The following is a 22,524-nucleotide window of genomic DNA, read 5'->3' as shown; positions in this document are numbered from 1 at the left end:
TAATAGAATAATTGTCAATGACGTATTTGATACTGAAACTTCTACGCGTGCTCCTCCCCAAATTTGTTTATAAAACATCACTTATCAGAAAGTGCCATTTTTTTTTTTGTGCTCTTTGCCTCATTGGTTAGAAATGCTGCATTATTCACACATTTATATTCCAGTTTTGTGCATGAACTTAATTTGCATCGTTGGATGGAAACACAGCTAATGTATGCAACATTGTGTAATTTGGTTTTTGTGTCTGTATTAGGGGTTCGAGCCGAGGGGCACTGCGATAGGACAGAGACTGGTTACGTGGAACAACATGGTGAAAAACACAGGCTACAAGGCAACACTGGCGAACTATCCATTCAAATACGCGGATGAGCAGGCCAAAAGGTAACAGAGTCCACTTCTTATCTGAGAACTGCGTTTTCCTGTTGGGTTTCATCCAGAACAGCACTAGATGAGGGTTAGTATTGATGGAAACTGTGGAGTGATTGCAGTGTGTGTGGTTTTGCATTAGGGGACATGACCTGTATTTAGATTTTATTCGCAAATATTGGTCTTGATGGATCCATGAAATGAAAATAAAGTTATTTAGATGTTAATATCAGTATTGATAGTTTTAAAAATATCTGCAGTGGGTACAGAAAGTCAGAAGACCCCCTTAAATGATTTTAGCAAATGGCTGCAATATAATAGAGAGTGAAAAATTTAGGTTGTTTTCCTCATTAATGTCCACACAGCAGCCCATACTGACAGAACAACACAGAATTGTTGACATTTTTGCAGATTTATTAAGAAAGAAAAACTGAAGTATCACATGCTCCTCAGTATTCAGAGCCTTTGCTCAGTATTTAGCAGAAGCTCCTCTTTTGATTGATACAGCTGTGAGTCTTTCTGAGAAAGATGCAACAGGTTTTTCACACCTGGATTTGGGGATCCTCTCCAGTTCTGTCAGGTTGGATGGTAAATGTTGGTGGACAGACATTTTTTGGTCTCTCCAGAGATGCTCAATTGGGTTTAAGTCAGGGCTCTCGCTGGGCCATTCAAGAACAGTCACAGAGTTGTTGTGAAGCCACTCCTTCGGTATTTTAGCTGTGTGCTCAGGGTCATTGTCTTGTTGGAAGGTAAACCTTCAGCCCAGTCTGAGGTCTTGAGCACTCTGGAGAAGGTTTTCGCCCAGGATATCCCTGTACTTGGCCGCATTCATCTTTCCCTTGATTGCAACTAGTCGTCCTGTCCTTGCAGCTGATAAACACCCCCACAGCCTGACGCTGCCACCACCATGCTTCACTGTCGGTACTGTATTGGACAGGTGATCAGCAGTGCCTGCTTTTCCCCACACATAACGTTTAGAATTAAGGCCAAAAAGTTCAATTTTGGTCTCATCAGCCTAGAGAATCGTATTTCTCACCATCTTGAAGTCCTTCAGGTGTTTTTATTAACCTCCATGCAGGCGTTCATGTGTCGGGCCACTCTGCCATAAAGCCCAGACTGGCGGAGGGCTGCAGTGATGGCTGACTTTCTACAACTGTCTCCCATCTCCTGACTGCATCTCTGGAGCTCAGCCACAGTGATCTTTGGGTTCTTCTTCACCTCTCTCACCAAGACTCTTCTCCCCTGATAGCCCAGTTTAGCCAAATGACCAGCTCTAGAAAGGGTTCTGCTCATCCCAAACGTCTTCCATTAAAGGATTATGGAGGCCGCTGTGCTCTTAGGAACCTTCAGTGCAGCAGATGTGTTTCTGTAACCTTGGCCAGATCTCTGCCTCACCACAATTCTGTCTCTGAGCTCTTCAGGCAGTTCCTTTGACCTCATGATTGTCATTTGCTCTGACATGCATTATGAGCTGTAAGCTCTTATTTAGACAGCTGTGTGGCTTTCCTAATCAAGTCCAGTCAGTGTAATCAAACACAGCTGGATGAAGGTGTTGAACCACCTCAAGGATGAGCAGAGGAAATGGACAACAGCTGACTTCAATATATGAGTGTCACAGCAAACAGACCGAATACTGAGGAGCATGTGATATTTCAGTCTTTCTTTATTAATAAATCTGCAGAAACTGTCCACAACTCTGTGTTTTTCTGTCAGTATGAGGTGCTGTGTGGACATTACTGAGGAAACAATGAACTTAAATGATTTTATCAAATGGCTGCAATATAACAGAGTGAAAATTTGAGGGGGTCTGAATACTTTCTGTACCCACAGTATAAGCTAGTGTGCACCAAAACAGTGAGAAAATTCACATTTACAAGATTCAAACCTGATATGAACATCCAAAGCTTGCAGTTTGTCACTTCAGCCCAGATATCTAGAGAAATAAGCCTGTTAAATGACAGTAAATGTGCTGCAGTTTATTACAAGGTGTTTGTAGCCTAATATACAACACCAACACAGACAATACAGCACAGCAAACTATTACATTGTTGAACTATAAATGTTATTTTTTTTTACTTTTCAAGGTTAAAATTAGCTGGAAGGAAGCTCAATCTCCCATAATGCAATTCAAGAGCAGAAATGAATGTGGGAAAATAAAAACATGAATCAGAAAATATGTAAAACTGCTAATTTACGGATATGTTTTACAGTGTCACTGTTTTTACAGAGAGTCTGTCTGTCTTTACGACTCAGCATGCGCACAGGCATCTTCCCTCTGATTAAAGGCACTTCCTGTGTGAGGAACAGGAAGCGCTGTCAGCAGCCGTCCTGCCCTCCGTCAGTAATAATGATAATAATCTAGAGCAGGGGTAGGCAAACTCGGTCCTGGAGGGCCAGTGTCCTACACAGTTTAGCTCCAACACTAATCAAACACCTGAACATGCTAATAAATGTCTTCAAGATTACTAGAAATCAATAAGCAGGTGTGTTTTATTAGAGTTGGAGCTAAACTGTGCAGGACACCGGCCCTCCAGGACCGAGTTTGCCCACTCCTCATCTAGAGCTATAATGACAACAATGTGAGCAGGGTTTGAGTTGCTGCTCATGAATGAATGATGAGGAAGAGTTTTGTTTCAATAAATCTGTCGAAGTTCAACAAGAATCAGACTTGCTTGATGGTGGTTTTGGGTGACTAGGTTATGAGGGTTTATCTGAAGGACTTTCATCATAGTGTACTTAATTTTGCACAAAAAAAAACTACTTTGCAGGGTCTTAAAATATCTTAAAGTACACATGAAATCTAAACTAACCATACTGATTTTGGGAGCTCCTATTGCGGTGAACAATTCATCTGTGCAGGTCATTAAGAAAAGAAACAATAGTTTGTCCTTGTAATCTTTAATTGAAATCTGAAAATGCACCTCCTGTTTGTTTTCAGTTAAATTCTCAGATTAGGTCTGTCTGGGGTATTGGGCGTGGCTAACATACTTAACCACGCCCCTCCAGCTGTCAGTTTTGACAACTAACAGAAATGGTGAGCAGGGGTCCGTTCTTCGTACGTGGATTACTCAATTAGCTGGATTTGGTTATTGACGATTTGACAAGATCCAGGATCGTTTCGTTCTTAAACTCTTCCGAGAGTTGTTGTCATAGCAACAGGTCTGGTGGCTCAAACCTGCTTGGGAGCAGGTTTATTTCATGTAAACAGGATTGGGTCAGATCAAGCAAAGGTTATACTGTAAGTATGTACCAAATGCTGATATTTTCTTACACTAGTAATCTATAGATTAGATACACTTGGCGAAAAAAGTAAAATAGTAAAAAACAAAAAAAAAAGTTTATATATACACATTTATAATAATATTATTTAATATTAAATAATTGATCATTTTTATCTTTATATACATGTTTAAATATTTATAAATATAAACTTAGTAAATAAAAGTACAAAAATGGGGTGGTTCTCCCCAAGGGGATCAAAGAGAACATTTAATTATTAATATGGATTTTTTTATGCAAATGCGCACTATTTAAAGGTACCAATCCAGCTGTAGTCCAGTTTCTGTAAGATAATAGACATGCACAATATTCAACTGTTTTCTTGTTTGTTTATTTTTTTATAAAGGAATAATAATTTATGCAGTTCTGCATGGTTTGACAGCTAATATGACGGTGATTTGATGCTTTGCAAAAGTTGCAGACGCCTTTACCAATATTAAAATGCTTTTTTGATGCAAAATTAATTTAAATTCCTTACGCCGATTAAGAAACTAAAATGGCTAAGGAGAAGCACTTTAGCATGGAGAACAACACCGTGTAAGTACATTTAGACTTGTTTTCAGTTGCTGTGTTTGGTTAGAGAACACTTAGACTTGTTTTCAGCTGCTTGTGTATGGTTGTAGGACATTTAAACCTGTTTTCAACTATCTGTGTACGGTACTAGAAAGTTTACCCACTGTTTCCTTGGTTACTGTAAGAGCTTGTGTGTCGAGCCGGACGGTTTCTAAAAAATTTCTAATGCTCTGCTTCTTAGACTTTACACACCTGAAACTTGTCTATAGCACTTGTTCACTGCTGCTCTTATAGTTGTGTAAATTGCTTCCTTGTCCTCATTTGTAAGTCGCTTTGGATAAAAGCGTCTGCTAAATGACTAAATGTGAATGTAAAATAGGCCTAGGCTACTATAGTAAAATCCAATCTAAAATGTAAAACTAAATAAATAACTAAATACTTGACACATGAAAGTATAAAGCATGCAGCCCACAACAAATGTGTAAAGTTATTGTGTATCATATTTACCAAACCGTTTACTACGAATTGTATATAATTTTGCTCACGTCGATAATTGAATATTAATCAGGTGATGTCATTACGCTGCTGTGCCGTCAGCCAATCGTTGCATTGCCGATCATGATTTCAAGGATCGATAGATTTGTCCTTCACAACACATGCAGCCATCTCAGATCAGTTCATCCAGACATTTTAATCTGACTCGCGAACTTGTTTGTAGAACCAAATTAGCCAGAGATCAAGATTATCAAGATTAAAAGATCCAGGATCTGCCAAATCATCGTAGATCATTTAAGCGATGCTCGAAGAACGGACCTCAGGAGGAGTCTGTTAGGTTTTATTAACTCCACCCAAACCTTTGTCCCCATCTTTCTGAGTGACACGTCTACTTTAATACATCCAATCAGCTTAAAAAAACAAGCCACGCCCACTTATTTAATATTCCTTTTCTCTAGGAACTGTAACAATATAAAAAAATATTCATTTAATACACACTATTTAATATGCATTTAACATATTAAATGCATTTATTATATTTGTTAATAATCTCTTTTTTCTGTATTTCAGTCACCAAGATGACCGGTGGTCCAAAGATCATTATGATCGAAAGAAAAGACAAGCGGAGTGGGATTTCAGCAAAGATAGTTTCTTCTGTGATGTACCAGGTCAGTTTTTTCTTTAAAGCTCTAAATACAAGGTCAACATAACTCAAAACAACATATGCCACAGTCATATCACCCTGCAGCCCAAGAGCGGTGACTCACTAAAGCTAGGCAGGGCTGAGCCTGGTCAGTACCTGCAAGGGAGACTACATAGGAAAACTAGGTTGCTGTTGGAAGTGGTGTTAGTGACGCCAGCAGGGGGCGCTCAAGCTGTGGTCTGTGTGAGTCCTAATGCCCCAGTATTCCTGTCAGTAGTTCCTGACTCTCTGTGGTCATTAAAAATCCCATGGCACTTCTCATAAAGAGTGGGGGTGTCCAGGCCAAACTCCCTCCATCAGCCCTTACCCATCATGGCCTCCCAATCATCCCCATCCACCAAATTGGCTCTATGTAACCACTCCATCAATAGCTGGTGTGCGGGGTGAGCGCACTGGTGCCGTTGTCTTGTGGCTGCTGTCGCATCATCCAAGTGGATGCTTGAACATTATATTACATTACATCTTATAGATTAAAATATCTGTTCTAATGTGTGCATCGAACTTGTAACTTACAGTACCATCTTGAAGCTTACAGTCAAGCTTATTTTGTTTTCAAAATAAAAAATACAGAGTATATAAGTAATCATAAAATATTTTACAATCAAAATGTCATTTTTTACAGGATTATATGATAATTACAACTTAAAACTACATTTATTTGATTTGAAGGTCTTTCCAAATGTCCTTACTGTCATTTTCATCAGTTAATGAGTAAATTATATTATAAGTTCTACATTTCAATGTTGGTTGATGCATTGTTGTTGTAGGTTTAATTAATAACCATGCTTTTTGTGAGTATGTAATTGTAATCTATCATAACTATACCTATAACTTATAAAATTATAAGGATGAAAACATATATAGTTAACTGCTTTATATTATTATATATTAATATCATATATTAATATCATATATTAATATCATATTAGCCACTGCTTTAACAATATTTATTAATTGTTCATTTTAAACGATGAATTAAAGATTAATATATATATGTATACATACACAACCTATTTGTATAGTGTATGATTTCTGATATATATATATAGCTCAAAACTGCTTTTGTGTGCATTAACAAATGTCTTTCTAGTAGAAGCAATGCCGAAATGAAGCATACAGTTGAAGTCAGAATTATTAGCCCTCTTTTGATATATATATTTTTTCTTTTTAAAATATTTCCCAAATGATGTTTAACAGAGCAAGGAAATTTTCACAGTATGTCTGATAATGTTTTTTCTTCTGGAGAAAGTCTTATTTGTTTTATTTCGGCTAGAATAAAAGCAGTTTTTAATTTTTTATGAATCATTTTAAGGTCAAAATTATTAGCCCCTTTAAGCTATATTTTTTTTTTCAGTAGTCTACAGAACAAACCATCATTATACAGTAACCTGCCTAATAACCCTAACCAGCCTAGTTAACCTAATTAACCTAGTTAAGCCTTTAAATGTCACTTTAAGCGTCTTGAAGAATATCTAGTCACATATTATTTACTGTCATCATGGCAAAGATAAAATAAATCAGTTATTATAAATGAGTTATTAAAACTATTATGATTAGAAATGTGCTGAATAAAATCTTCTCTCCGTTAAACAGAAATTGGGGGAAAAATAAACAGGGGGGTTAATAATTCAGGGGGCTAATAATTCTGACTTCAGCTGTATATGTTTGAAATGCACACATTACTGAAGTGAGATGCATTGATATTGATCAAATCTGCCATCTAGTGGACGGTGGAGGAAGGATTCTGGTTTCTGCTTTATTTACTAAACATTGTCCCTCTACAGGTGACAGCTATTCCCGGATCGTATTTGCTTCTGCTGAGGGCAAGAACTTGTGGAATATACAGGCCATTAAATCCATGTGCAATTTCGACAATACGCGGGTATGTAGTATTGCTTTACATTTAGTGATTATACCATTTACACATGCATGTTTCAGACACACTAGATTTACTCATGGACATTTACTTAAAGGAGAAGCTGCTCCTAAATGCCAGTAAAACCATCCTAAATGTAAAACATAGGCTTTTACATTGCCCTTTTTTCAATGGGAGACGATGCTTTTCATATGGTGAACTTTAAAAGACTTGATTTTTAAATGTGGATCCATTAAAAACATGTTATTGATGTCTTTTTCTATTGTTATGAATCTGTGTATTATAGAAATGTGTTACAAACGACACATTTTGAAGTAAAAGTATTACATTTGATGTTCATGTAAAGTGATATTAATATATGTGCTTTAAACATGTGTTATTAACCTCCCAGCCAAATTGGATCATTAAAATTCGCCAAAGACGTTCAGTGCTACATACTTCAGAGTCTTTGTAATAGGTTTCCAATCAGGCTGCATGAGATTGGAAAAGGCTGACATTGCGATATTTACTTTTTCGACGATATACATATTGTGATTTGAATACAGTTTCACCTGATGACTTAAATAGCTCTATTTGGTAAGAATTCAGGTGCAGAAATTGACTAATCAATGTATAAAATAGCACTGCATAATCTTCAGTCTTCATTGTATAAATAATTGATAATACTTTAGAATAATAGTCGATTAGTTAATGATAGTTAATGTATTTACTAACATCAAGCATGAATAATCTTGTGCAGAATTTATTAATCATAGTTCAACATTTACTACATTATTAAAATCCAAAGTGGTGCTCGTTAGCTTTAACTGATCGTTAACTAACATTAATAAAGATGTAATAAATGTATTACTAATTGTTGGTTAGTTTTCGTAAATACGTTAACCAACATTTACTAATGGGCCATTAAAGTGTTACCAAATAATTAACTAAAATAAATTTTAATTAATATTTATATAGCACTTTTCTAGACACTCAAAGCACTTTACACATTGGGGGGATGAGGAATGCAATTTCTTTTGCCTGAATGCTTCTAAGTTTCTTGATATGCTCATACAGCCACAGGCCTTAAAACACATGCAAATGACAAACTTTTGCTTTATTGTGGTAAAAAATTGACAATTAAAGGTCAAAAAATGTCATGATCTGAACTGCGGCTCAATAATCACGACTCTACATTGCAGATTCTACAACCTGACTATTGCAGATTCCCACATTGCGATATTAAAGCTGAAATGATGTATTGTGCAGCCCTCTGGGACTATACATTTCTATATATTCTATACCGTTATATAAAATAATTATTTATTTTGGTCCATTAGTTAATGTTTATGTATTTACTAACTTTAAGTATGAATAATCTTGTACAGGATTTATTAATCATAGTTCCTCATTTACTACATTATAAAAGTCCAAAGTTGTGCTGGTTAGTATTAGTTAATGCACTGAGTTAACATGAACTAATGTCGTTTAACTTAAATAACGTTAACTAACATCAAGAAAGATTAAATAAATGTATTACTAATTGTTGGTTCGTAATCTTAAATACATTAACTAATGGACCATTAAAGTTTTAACAAATAATTCAATGAATTTATTTTAATTAAAGTTTCAAATGATGCCGCTTCTTGTGCCTGAATGCTTTAAACTTTCTGGATATGCTCATACAGCCACTGGCCCTCAAACACATGCAAATGACAAACTTTTGCTTTATTATGCTAAAAATTGCCAATGAAAGGTCAGAAATGTTATGTTCTGAACTGCGGCTGCAGATTCTACAACCTGACTATTGCAGATTTACACATTGTGATATTGATGCTGAAGCGATATATTGTGCGGCCCTAGCCCACTTAATGTCTCAGGAACTATACATTTCTAGCATTTATAATGTGTTATAAAAGATTCTCTTTACCCGATCTTTGATCTATTTGACCTATTGAGCCATTAAAGCTTAGATTGCAATCAACTTTAACCTCCCTCTCTTTATGTCTGTTTCTTCAGGTTCGGTCTCATCCCCAGTATCTGGATCTGTGTCAGCGCACCACTGCTGCCTCCTGCTGTCCCAGCTGGACACTCGGAAACTACATAGCCGTCCTTACAAACAAATCTTCCTGCCAGAAGATCACAGAGCGAGACGTTTCTCACACCCTAAATATTCTGCGCTCTTGTGCTAAATTTTACCACAATGGGACCCTTGGTCCTGAATGCTGGGACATGACCACCCGAAAAAAGGACCTCAAGTGTGGCAACCTGCCACGGAAGTGTACAAAATACAATGCCGTGTATCAGATTTTCCACTTTTTGGTGGACAAAGACTTTCTGAACCCAAAGAACACAGACTACCTTCCACCAAACCTCAAGTATAGCATGCTCTTTGCTCCTACAGAGAAAGGAGAGACCATGATGAATATTTACTTGGACAACTTTGAGAACCGTAACTCTTCGGATGGGATCACGATGATAACGGGAATAGAATTTGGCATTAAACACAGTTTGTTTCAGGACTACCTCCTAACGGATACCATGTATCCCGCAATAGCTATTGTCATCGTCTTGGTGGTCATGTGCGTCTACACAAGATCCATGTTCATCACTCTTATGACGATGTTTGCAATCATCAGTTCACTCATTGTTTCGTATTTCCTATATCGAGTGGTCTTCAACTTTGATTTCTTCCCTTTCATGAACCTAACAGCGCTCATCATACTAGTAGGAATTGGTGCTGATGATGCATTTGTGCTCTGCGACGTCTGGAATTACACAAAGTTTGACAAACCCAATTCTGAGCTCTCTGAAACGGTGAGCATCACACTTCAGCATGCCGCACTCTCAATGTTTGTCACTAGTTTCACCACGGCTGCTGCTTTCTATGCCAACTATGTGAGCAACATCACTGCCATACGATGCTTCGGTGTGTATGCTGGTACCGCTATCCTGGTTAACTACATACTGATGGTTACCTGGTTGCCAGCTGTGGTAGTCTTACATGAGCGGTACCTGGTTAACCTTCTTACGTGTTCACAGTCACAAAACCATCAATCGCAGGGTGCTGCAACGTTTTTGACAAACCTCTGCCAGGTGGTCAACAAGTGTCTTTTTAGCATCTCCGAAGCCTCAAGGATTTTCTTCGAGAAAGTTCTGCCTTGTGTCGTGATCAAGTTGCGATACTTGTGGCTCTTGTGGTTCCTGGCTTTGACAGTAGGTGGCGCTTATGTGGTTTGCGTGAATCCCAAAATGAAACTTCCCTCTTTGGAGCTCTCCGAATTTCAAGTGTTTCGTTCTTCACATCCCTTTGAACGCTATGATGCGGAGTACAAAAAACTCTTCATGTTTGAACGGGTCAACCATGGGGAAGACCTACACATGCCTATTACCATCATTTGGGGAGTTACACCAATTGACAGCGGAGATCCGCTAAACCCTAAAAACAAGGGCAAGCTAACTCTTGACAAAACCTTCAACATTGCGAGTCCAGCGAGTCAAGTTTGGATTCTCAATTTCTGCCAGAAGCTTAGAAACCAGAGTTTTGTTTACCAATCCGAGGAGCAAGACTTTACGAGCTGCTTCATGGAGACTTTTAAGCAGTGGATGGAAAACCAAGACTGCGAAGAAGCCTCCGTTTATCCCTGTTGTAGTCAATCCACTTTTCCCTACAGACAAGATGTCTTTGAGCTGTGCATCAAACGGGCGATTATGGAGCTCGACCGAAGCACCATCTACCACCTTGACAGCAAGACTCCAGGACCAAGGTTTGACATAAACGACACCATTCGAGCAATCGTACTCGAGTTTCAAAGTACCTACCATTTTACTCTGGCCTACGAGAAGATGCATCAGTTTTACAGGGAAGTGGATACTTGGATTCAGGAGGAGCTCAGAGATGCTCCTGAAGGACTTAGCTATGGATGGTTTGTAAGCAACCTGGAGTTCTACGACCTACAGGACAGCTTATCCGATGGGACTTTAATTGCTATGGCACTGTCAGTGGTGGTGGCCTTCAGTGTTATGCTCCTGACCACCTGGAATATCATCATCAGCCTCTACGCCATTATATCCATCGCTGGAACCATATTTGTTACAGTCGGCTCGCTGGTGCTTTTGGGCTGGGAGTTGAATGTGCTGGAATCAGTGACCATCTCAGTTGCTGTAGGGCTTTCTGTGGACTTTGCTGTACATTATGGAGTGGCGTACCGCCTTGCTCCAGAACCAGACAGGGAAGGGAAGGTGGTTTTCTCCTTGAGCAGAATGGGCTCGGCTATAGCAATGGCAGCATTGACTACATTTGTTGCTGGTGCAATGATGATGCCATCCACAGTTTTGGCGTATACTCAACTAGGCACCTTCCTCATGCTAATCATGTGCATTAGCTGGGCCTTTGCTACATTTTTCTTTCAATGCATGTGCCGCCTGCTTGGACCCCAAGGCACTTGTGGACAAATACCATTGCCAAAGAAGCTACAGTGTGCAGAGCGTACATCTGAAAGCCAGTCTACTATAAATAACCAAGGTAAAGCTGGTGCTTGCTACACAACCAAGCATGAACACTATGAGCTTGAACCCTTAGCGGCGAATGTCAGAAATGAGGAAAAGGCCTCAGATGAGGAACAAGAAGCCTGCACGCAGTTGCAGAATAACATCACTTCTCATCATGATGCAACTTTGTGTGCATCCCATAAAGAACCCAAACATGAGTTTGAAAATGGCTTGCAAGCCACAGAACATTCACATCTCCATCAGTACGCTTTCAATACAAGGTGTACCTGTGAGAACTCAATGCATCAGTATATTAGAGAGCGACAAAGAACTGCTTGCCATCCTTGCAGCCAATCTCGAGAAACCCAATGTGCTACTAAACAGTCCAATCACTTACCTGCGTGTCTGAACCGGGATATGATCCATGCTCCTACCAACAGTGGCCACTTCCAGCATTGCACCCCAAGCCAAATATCAAGGCCAGCTGCTCATCGATGTTTCAGTGGGGGTTGCGGTACGCATGCAGTGCATATTTTACATCAGCAAACAGAGACCGAGTCCCACATCAGTGCATGTGTCCCCAGTTCATCTCTACCAGCGAGCCAGAATCGTCCTGCTCACATTCAGTTTCCAGATGTTCAACGCTGCTCTTCGCCTGACACCGCTGGAGTCTGTACTCTTAATCATGATACACAGAACACTGGGGAACTGGGGATAGATTCCCAGAATCCTCAGAGAATACCATGGAACCATTTAAAAACAAAAGCAAATGGCACGTGTGTTTTGCTTCAGGACACGACGGTGGTACCTGAAGACAGCATCAGATGCATAGAGGATAAAGAAAAGATAGAGACCGTCTCTAAAAAAAAGTTTAACTGTTTTAAGAAAAATGTAAAAGCAAAGTGCAATTCGGTAGAATTTCACAAGACGAAAACCAGCGTGCCTACCATCGCCATCAATTCGAAAGCCTCCTCTGAGAGTTTATGCTAACCGTAAAAACACAACAACTGAGGGTCACATTGAGACTCTGTTATGTTTAGCACAGGAAGGACATTTTTGTGCTTGTGATTTCTGACACGTCATCAAAGAAATGAAGTCTGATTTATGAAGACGATATTTTGACCTACTGGCTGGAATTAGTGTGACGTCTCAATGTCTGGAAACAGGCCGTCACGTTTATCATGGGAACAGCAAGACATACTCAATTTATTTTCCTGCACATTTCATATGAACTTGTGTGTATGTGTGTATATATAAATATATATATATTTGTGTGTGTGTGTTATGTATGTATTTGAGTCATGCACTTTTGTTGACGCTTTGCCTATAAAGTTTTTAATACTTCTCAAGTACACTTCAGTAGTTTCTGTGATGCTAAATGCAAAGATTTTTGCTGTTTAGCTCCATGCTGTTGTTTCTTGGATAAAATCGTCTTGCCCTGAAGTGTGCAAATATTTACATTAGCTTCTGGGAAATTGAGTCATCTATGCCTTCACACCTCACTAAAAGCTGTTTTTGTCAGCGTGCAAAGTTAAGTATTCCTTTTAAGTGTACAGATGTGTCTTCGCCAAACACTGTGCATCTCTCACCCGAACATTATTTATTAACTAAACCATTTTAGGTTAACAATTTGTTCACATTTTTCATTGTAACTGGTTATTTAATGTCAGGTCTGACAATAAATGCTGATATATGGGATCATTTTAAATAATTTGGTTTGTTTAAAAGAGTTGCATATACAGTTGGTCAGAATTATTAGCCCCCTTTGAATTTTTTTCTTTTTTAAATATTTCACAAATGATGTTTAACAGAGCAAGGAATTTTTCTCAGTATGTCTGATAATATTTTTTCCTCTAGAGCAGGGATCACCAAACTTGTTCCTGGAGGGCCGGTGTCCTGCAGATTTTAGCTCCAACCCTAATCAAACACGCCTGAATGAGCTAATCAAGGTCTTACTAGGTATACTTGAAACACCCAGCCAGGTGTGTTGAGGCAAGTTGGAGCTAAACCCTGCAGGGACACCGGCCCTCCAGGACCGAGATTGGTGACCCCTGCTCTAGAGAGACAAGTTTTTAATTTTTTAAACCCCATTTTAAGGTCAATATTATTAGCCCCTTTAAGCTAATTTTTGTTTTGATAGTCTACAGAACATTATACAGTAACTTGCCTAATTACCCTAACCTGCCTAGTTAACCTAATTAACCTAGTTAAGCCTTTAAATGTCACTTTAAGCTGTCTTGAAAAATTTCTAGTCTAATATTATTTACTGTCATCATGACAAAGAGAAAATAAATCAGTTATTAGAGATGAGTTATTAAAACTATTATGTTTAGAAATGTGCTGAAAAAATCTGCTCTCTGTTAAAGAGAAATTGGGGAAAAAATAAACAGACGGGCTAATAATTCTGACTTCAACTGTAGATGCCAGTAGCCAGGGGGTGTTCAGGTGGTTTGAACGACAGAAGGTCCAGAATTTGTCCTTTATGTAATTTAAATATATATATTTATTTCGTAATATTCGGGACGTCCTGTATATTGGCCATTACTGATTTGTCCCGTTACCTCCCATTCCCGATTTTTGACATACTTTTTTTTTTAAATAACTGTCCAATGAAGGCTTTAATACCAAGCGGAGTCCTCCATCAGCTGTCACTTTACAGCAAACGGCGCTAATCCCGTCATGTCTGTGTTTTTAAGGCTGTTTACACTAGTCACTTGATTCGTTTTATTTTGATTGGGTATAAATCTGATCGCTCGGACAACTTCATAAGGTGGTTTGGGACACATTCCAGATGAAACTGCACGGGTCTATTAATTTGTTTTTAGGCTAAATTAATTTAAATAAATAAATTATGACCTGGAGCAAATTTGACCTGCGCCTGTTTAGAGAAACACCTGGGTGCGCTTTTACAGCCAAACACACGTAACCTGCAAAATTATATTAAAAACACATTTAGCATAAAACGTGTTAGCAAACAAAAGGCCTAAGTATGAATTTTGCATGCCATATTATATGACAATGTTTGAATAATAATGTATGTATGAATATAAATATTCAAGCATACAACCACTGATACAATCTGAATATATTTAAAAATCACTCTAAAAGTTTAAATAATTATCAATAAAATAATAATTATCATATTGATTATCAAAACATATTGCATAATTAAATCTTGCAATATGTCTACCTCTATGGGGAGTCCACATAAAGATAACATGTTTGGTGTGTTCTTAGTAAGCAACTAGACAAAACAGTCATTATTTTAGTTACTGCAAAAAACATGCACATGACTCCAAAATACAAGCTAATCCAGCACAGAACATTTCATAAAATGACACCAAAATGCTGTATTTAAAGTTGTTGATCAAATACAAAATGTTGGGGGGGAAATGCAAAAAAGGGTACACTTTTAGAGAAAAAGACCCCCCCCCCCCCCCCTTTTTCTAGGCTGGCTACGGGCCTGACATATTTATTTAACTCTAATAATTTCGAAGAATGCATTACTTTTTAAAAGATCTTTTATTTTAAGCAACAAATCATCTTCCACAGGTGGTGTAAATTGTGCATAGTATCATTGATTCAATTTCATGTGCAGTCTTGGAATACTAAACAACAAACATATCACATAACAGAAATGTTCAAGCAATTACAGTGTTAATTTAAATATCTCATTCAAGATCAATCTAAAATCTCACACATAACTTCACATTTTGCATAATACAAAATAAACTTCTATGACCGAATAATCAGTATTGAGTTTACAAGGTTAGTTCTCCCAAAAAATGAAACCATGGAAAGTACTCACCCTCAATCCCCTGAGATTCCTTTATCTTCAAAACACAAATTAAGGCAATGGTCAAACTCAATTGCTGGAAGGCCGCAGCTCTGCATAGTTTAGCTCCAACTCACACCTGCTTAATAGTCTCTAGTAGTCTTGAACACCTTGATTAGTTGGATCAGCTGTGTTTGATTAGGGTTGGAGCTAAACTGTGCAGAGCTGCGGCCCTCCGGGAATCCAGTTTGAGACTTATGAATTAAGGCATTTTAGATGAAATCCAGGAGCTCTCTCATCCTCCATAGACAGCAAGGGTCCTAAGATACTCAAGGAGCCAAAACCGTAGTCAAAATCGCTCAACGTGACTTCTGTAATCATAAGAAGCTCCAAGAACACTTTTGTGGACCAAAAACTGTAAAAATATCTTCCTCGTCAGTTTAGGGTGTGCATTTATTACAGGCAATACAATGCTTGCATCTCGCACTGCTGATTTTATTGGCCATTTCCTCTTAGCGGTAGAATACGGTATGTATTTATGCCCATTTCCAAAGGTGTCACAAAAAGTTAGCTGTACTATACCAGTTCTTTGCCACCCTTTCCAAAGCGTACCTAGCACAACAGAACGGTACCAAAAGTGTGGAGCCAGACTCGCTGCTGAATGCTAATGATTTACAGAGAATTATCACCAGTGTCTACTACAAATAAAGGAAATGACAACATGGGAAGCACCATTTTTAAATACACAGTCGAAACATGGCTATATACGTGTTTCAATACAGTGACCCCACGAAGCAATAAACCATGGTTCACCCAAATTTAAATAAACCTTGTCATCTTGTCCCAAACAGCCACATACTAAGAAGAAGAACATGATCTGCTGTATGTCCTCTACTGTTGTTTATGAGGGCGTCTATAAACACAAGTGGTTTCACTTGTATTTGCGTACAAAGCTAAAACACAAAGAAAATACATTTTGCCTCTTGGACTACTATATGAACTCTGAATTATTTTTTAACTCACTTTTTACATTTTTTTGGTGCACAAAAGTGTTCTTGGAGCTTCATTTTATTAGTTGAACCACTGAAGGAACATTGAGTGTGTTGATCATGTTTTTGGTTCCTTTTTAGACTCTCAACATTTCTGGACCGTTGCTGTCAATGGAGGATAAGAGAGCTCTCTGATTTCATCTAATATCTTAACTTGTGTTTAATAGCTGGATGAAGGCCTCAAGGGACTAGAACAACATAAGGATGTGTAATTAATAGAAGAATTTTAACTTTTACACTTCATTATTGTAGGTGTCCAAAACAGAGAAGGTCAACCGCTGGACAACTGAAAACATCTCCTGGAGCAAAACCAGGTATCTGTGAAAGCATTCGTACCGCTGTCCTTCATAATTTAATTCATGTTTATTTCTATAGCGCTTTTACAATGTAGATTGTGTCAAAGCAGCTTAACGTAGAAGTTCTAGTAAATTGAAACTGTGTCAGTCCAGCTTTCAGAGTTAAAGTTCAGTTCAGGGTGGTTTAATTTCACTGGTGAAAGTCCAAACACTGAAGAGCAAATGCATCAATGCGCAGCTCCACAAGTCCCAAACCAAGCAAGCCAGTGGCGAGGAACCAACTTCACCAATTGACGAAAGTGAAGGAAAAACACTTCATAGTTAAACTGCAGTGTCTGCTTGAACATTTGCTGCTTCAGGGTTGTTTTCATCCACCTTGTCTTTTTCTGTATCATATATTTGTTTAACCTTAGTGTTTCTGATGATCTTATGCAGAAGTTGGTCATAAAACCACTCCAAGTCTTGACCATCATCAGGCCACACAAGGTAACTTCTGTTCTCAATGAAGGATCTCAGTTGTTCATACTTTAGTAGCCTGTACTGCGGTATGTTTCCTACAACCAGCACCACCAGAATGTCCTTTAGCTCCACTAACATCCTACACTGTGCCAGGGTGAATGTTTCTAAACACCAGCCGTCCTTCAGGAAGTGTTTGGACACCACGCAAATGGTTTTTCGACTATTCTGGATGGCACTTCTCATATTAGTAAGATGGTCCTCCCCGGGGATGAAGTCTCGCTCCTCAAAGCAGCAGCGGAGTGTGTTGTGCTCTGAAAACTGAGAGTCCAGCCTCTTCAACAACGCTCTTTCTACCCACTTTATGTCTTTAGAACTGAAACACAGATACACATCGTACAAAAATCTATCAGGATCAGGCTCCTCTTGAGGTTTATAGTCAAATTTGCCAATGAGTTTTTTGTATATCTTAAAGATGTAGCCGCGTCGACTAATGTAAACAATGGTGCTGGCGGTGATTAATATAATCAATACAGTGCAGACAATAAAAAGCACAAGTCTTAGTTCTTTAATTCTTCTCTCCTCCTCTTCATCCTCACATTGTATGCTGGATTTTACAACCGGAACCATGTACTGATCCTCAGGACTGGCACACGTCACATCCTCAATAGAGTGAACGAAGGTTACGTTGGTTTGATTTAGCCATGTTTGGAAATCCTTCAAGTCACAATCACATCGGAAATCGTTATTCATCAGGCTGAGGTAGCTGAGGGTGCTGAAGAGATTTGGATCTACTGAATAAATCGAATTATAGTCGAGATGAAGAACTTGAAGACTTTTGGGGAATACGTCAGTAGGAAGGTATTTCAATGAGTTGAAAGACAAATCTAAAACGAACAACGATGTAAGGTCTTTGAAGATGTCTTTGGGAAGTGACTGCAGCAAGTTGGAACTCAAATGAAGCACTTCTAGCTGGTGGAGATTGTCAAACACGTTTACACATTTTCCTTCTGACCAGATCATTTGCAAACCTGCGAATGATAGATCAAGGACTTGTATGTGTTGTGATATCACATCATGGGTGTCATGAGGACAATAAAGAAGCTGATTCCCTCGAAAAACTATTTCCTCAATTTGAGGAAGTTCATCTAGTATTGTGTAGAGCTCTGACATGGATGCTATTTGGTTAAACTGCAAGTCAAGGGTTTTGAGATGTTTGGCTATGTTGGGTATTTCGGACACGTATTGAATGTTGTTGTCACCCAAGTAGAGCTTTTCCAACTTTGGTAGACTTGCAAATGTATATACATGTACAACAGAATTTCCTGTTAGGTTTAGACTGAGTAGATTTGGAAGTCCTTGAAATGACTGAGATCCAAGTCTCCAAATATGATTGTAAGACAAATCAAGCACCTCGAGTTCCTCTAGATTCTGAAATGTTCTAAAATCAATGTACCCGAGGAAGTTTTTGGACAGGTTTAGCTTTAACAAGCTTGTCATACCCAAAAATGCGTTGTTTTCAATCTTGTTGATCTGACTTTCAGCTAATGTGATTTGTTCTAGATCTGACAGATAACTAAATACAGAATACGTGAGAGCAAAAATGCTTGAATTGGACAGATCAAAACTCTTAATACCACTCGACTCAAGACCACTGAATGTCGATTTGTCTGGATCTTTCGAATTAGCGCCAGAAGATTTGCCAATTCTGTAGGTGTTACTGATGATGAGACTTTGGATTTTGGTACTGGCGATTGCATCAAAAAATCTCTTTGCCATCTCAACGTTAAAGCCGTTTCCAGATAGATCCAATGTTGTTATTGAAATGTTCCTAAATGGGTTTCCACATTTCTCCCATCCTAACCAGTACTCATTCATGTCTTGCAGTGTTATGGAGGACAGTCTGAGGAGTGTGAAATGTTTACCCTGAAAGTTAAGCAGGTCTTCCTCACAGATGCTCTTCACTTTGTTGTAAGTCAGATCCAGCACATGAAATCGCCTCATATTAAGGAAGAACGAAGCTGGCTGGACTCTCTGAATGTTGTTACCACTTAAATCAAGCATCTCAAGAGACATCAGAGGTTTGAGGAAGTTACCAGAGAGAAGGGAATCATCTAAACCGCACTGAGTGAGAGTGAGATTTTTAAGGTTGGATAATCCACTGAATGCTCCTGCATCTATCTGCAGGAGGGGGTTGTAGTCTAACTGAAGTGATGTTAAATTAGAGAGCCTCATGAATGAATTGCGTCTGATCACAAGTCCTGGTGTTTGATCCATCAGTATGAGGACTTCCAGAGCTTCTACATGAGAAAAAGATGTTTGATTGAGTTCAGCAATTCTGTTTTTACTCAGATCCATGATAGTTATATAAATGGGCAGCTCTGGCACCTCTTGAAGACCTCTGTCCATGCAGAAAGCGATGTAGCCATCAGTTGAACACACTGAGGTGGATTTCACTATTTGAGTCCAAATGCATAATAGCGTCAAAAATAAAGTGTATGTAGCTGCCATTCTGGAATCTCTGTAGAAAACAAACGTGTTAAAAATGAAGGTTAAAAAGATTCACCCCCAAAAAAATGAATTCTGTTATGAAATATTCAAGGGTTTTTGCTTGCGTGTTGGCAGCAGAAAATTACGCTTTTTGCTTTTTTGTGCCATTTATTTTGATACTTTCTTAAAATGTCGGTTTCTGCTTACACAGCGAGGTCACTAGATATGAATATGAAATACATCATAAATATAGTTAAAACCTCCAGGAATTAGTATAAAATACATTTAAAATGTCCGCATACAGCTGCTTCTGTTTAACTAGTTTATCTTACTAATTGTTTGCCAACTATAGTTCAAGGTTCAGTGACTTCACGTTCAAGAAGGAAAAAACATACGTTTCTAGTTTAAACTTGGTTCATGAGATCTCACCACCAGTGACACAATCAGTAATTTGAGATCTTTACTACAAGGTTTGTCTATCTAATAACAACCCAACAATAGTTTAGCGTCTTACCTGTTCGCCCATTAATCCATATTGCCCTTTTTAACCGTTTCTGCCGTCATACTGAATACATCAGAGATGCGTGCGGGTTTCTCTTCTGTTCTCTCTCTCTTGGTTTGGCCTGTGTTTCCCAACTTTTCTGAAATAGGAAATAACTTTCTGACACTGTGACTCATTTTCCGGTAAGGGATTCTTCAAGTGCAAGTAAGCAAACAATCACGGATTTGTGCGAGATTCAGTACATTTGCAAGTCTTTTTCTCGTCTTCACCTCACCCAAACAAACACTGCTCAACCCGCGCGGCAAGACTGTGAGCTGCAGTATGCATTACAAAAGAGCAATCAGTGCTGTAGCTTAAATGTGAACGTTTCATTATAAAACAATATAAAGAACAGCGAATGTCGCAGTCATTTTTGGTGTCTTAACAGCCTATTAAATAGACAATCTTGTAATTCTATGGAGACAAAAGATAAAATCATTGTGGAGCTACGCATAAATAAGTTAATTTAGATAAACGTTCTTTTTAAATATTAACGGTTTTTGAATAACGTTGCTTTTCAAAAATCAACGGTCATTACAAAGGTCCTTCTCATGCTATTTATTTAGCCTATAAATCGCTATTATGATCGTTTTTCAAATAGGCTACTATTTTTTTATTATTATTATTATGTTCATCGACACTGCAATATCAAACAAATTAAATTGGATGTTTTTGTTTATGGCAGCCTGCAAAATGAATGTGGGTAAGAATTTCTGATGCTTGGAAACCTTTTTGTTTCTTAATTTCCTCACTAGGAAAAATGTTTGGATTGCATCTCTTAACACCTAATAGTTAACACACCCAATGCATTTTTTTTCTTTAAAATATCCCATAATTTCTAAAATATCAACATTTACTAATTAGTCGACATGGTTTATAGTAAAAGTACTGGAATTAATACATATACTATGAAAAATCATGAAAATATGAAGTGTAAGACCAATTTATTTTAAAAACAATCAAAATAAGACATTTTTGAATACTAAATCATCTTTATTTTTCTAAGTATGCCATAAAATATTCCAGATTCTCATTTAATGTGTGTGTGTGTGTGTGTGTGTGTGTTAACAGAGGGTTAACAGACTTACCTGTGTAAATGAGTGGTCAATTAAATTCTGTGTAACTAAAATAAACAAATGTTAAACAAATGTTTAAATAACCAAAAATGAGTGTATGTGTGTGTGTATATATATATATATATATATATATATATATATATATATATATATATATGTATATATGTATATATATATATATATATATATATATATATATATATATATATATAAATATGTATGTGTGTGTGTTTGTGTGTGTGTGTATGTATGTATGTATGTATGTGTGTGTGTGTGTGTGTGTATATATATCTATCTATCTATATATATATATATATATATATATATATATATATATATATATATATATATATAATGTATATGTATATGTGTGTGTGTGTGTATGTATGTATGTGCATGTATATATATGTGTGTGTATGTATATATATATATATATATATATATATATATATATATATATATATATATATATATATATATATATATATATATATATATATATGTATATATATATGTATGTGTGTATATATATATATATATATATATATATATATATGCGTGTGCGTGTGTGTGTGTGTGTATGTAATGAGAATGTTCATGTTCAGCTATTAAACAAAATAGACTACAATCATCATTCAACACCATGTAGGAAGAAAAAATTGTGTAACCGTCAAAGTCGACACAAAGAAAGTTTTGGTTTTTGATTGCATAACAACCCAACTTAATCTGGGGATATTTTGAAACCATGTTCCTGCGTGTGGCTGAAGAACCTGTTTCTAATGTTGCAACTGTCCAAAATAAATATTTTTAAAGTACAAGAAATATATATACAATTTGTGGTCGCAATTACAGTTCGCGAGGGTCTAGTATCTATCTATCTATTTATCTATCTATCTATCTATCTATCTATCTTACAAAATCTGAGCTTCTTTATTTAATAGCGAATGTCTAAATCTCTGGCCTCAGCTTGCTTTAAGAAAACAGAAAATGAATTCGAAGGCTGTTTGGACAGCTATCTTTGCACAAGATGTCACTGAAAGATTGCTTTCTGTACACATGAAGCATAATGCAGAATGCTAATATTAACTTTGCAATGTTGTCTTTTCTCAGAATTCCTTATTAAAATGAAGGAATCATAA

The 22,524-nt window shown here is 37.5% G+C and overlaps 2 protein-coding genes across 3 annotated transcripts in view; one reads left to right on the top strand and one right to left on the bottom strand.

Annotated features, from left to right (window-relative positions):
• Nucleotides 1-13,390, top strand: part of disp1 (dispatched homolog 1 (Drosophila)) — a 151,960-nt gene extending 138,570 nt beyond the window's left edge. For both annotated transcript variants that reach the window (XM_056480957.1, XM_056480958.1), the window contains exons 6-9: nucleotides 254-381; nucleotides 5,224-5,321; nucleotides 7,141-7,238; nucleotides 9,231-13,390. In XM_056480957.1, the coding sequence (XP_056336932.1) occupies nucleotides 254-381; nucleotides 5,224-5,321; nucleotides 7,141-7,238; nucleotides 9,231-12,692 (3,786 nt within the window). In that variant the 3' untranslated portion in view covers nucleotides 12,693-13,390. The remainder of the gene's footprint in view (nucleotides 1-253; nucleotides 382-5,223; nucleotides 5,322-7,140; nucleotides 7,239-9,230) is intronic.
• Nucleotides 13,391-15,251: 1,861 nt separating this feature from the next.
• On the bottom strand, nucleotides 15,252-20,553 carry tlr5a (toll-like receptor 5a). The gene is made up of 2 exons (XM_056445483.1): nucleotides 20,283-20,553; nucleotides 15,252-19,799 (listed from the first exon to the last, which is right to left on the bottom strand). The coding sequence occupies exon 2, from the start codon at nucleotides 19,787-19,789 to the stop codon at nucleotides 17,144-17,146; it is 2,646 nt and encodes an 881-aa protein (XP_056301458.1). The 5' UTR covers nucleotides 19,790-19,799; nucleotides 20,283-20,553; the 3' UTR covers nucleotides 15,252-17,143.
• Nucleotides 20,554-22,524: the final 1,971 nt, after the last annotated feature.

Source organism: Danio aesculapii, chromosome 20 (genome assembly GCF_903798145.1).
Source record: "Danio aesculapii chromosome 20, fDanAes4.1, whole genome shotgun sequence".
Taxonomy (NCBI): domain Eukaryota; kingdom Metazoa; phylum Chordata; class Actinopteri; order Cypriniformes; family Danionidae; genus Danio; species Danio aesculapii.
This window is presented reverse-complemented; position numbering and strand designations above follow the sequence as displayed.

Coding starts and splice junctions, on each gene's coding strand:
- tlr5a (XM_056445483.1), bottom strand. CDS start 19,789: ATGGCAGCTACATACACTTTATTTTTGACGCTATTATGCATTTGGACT.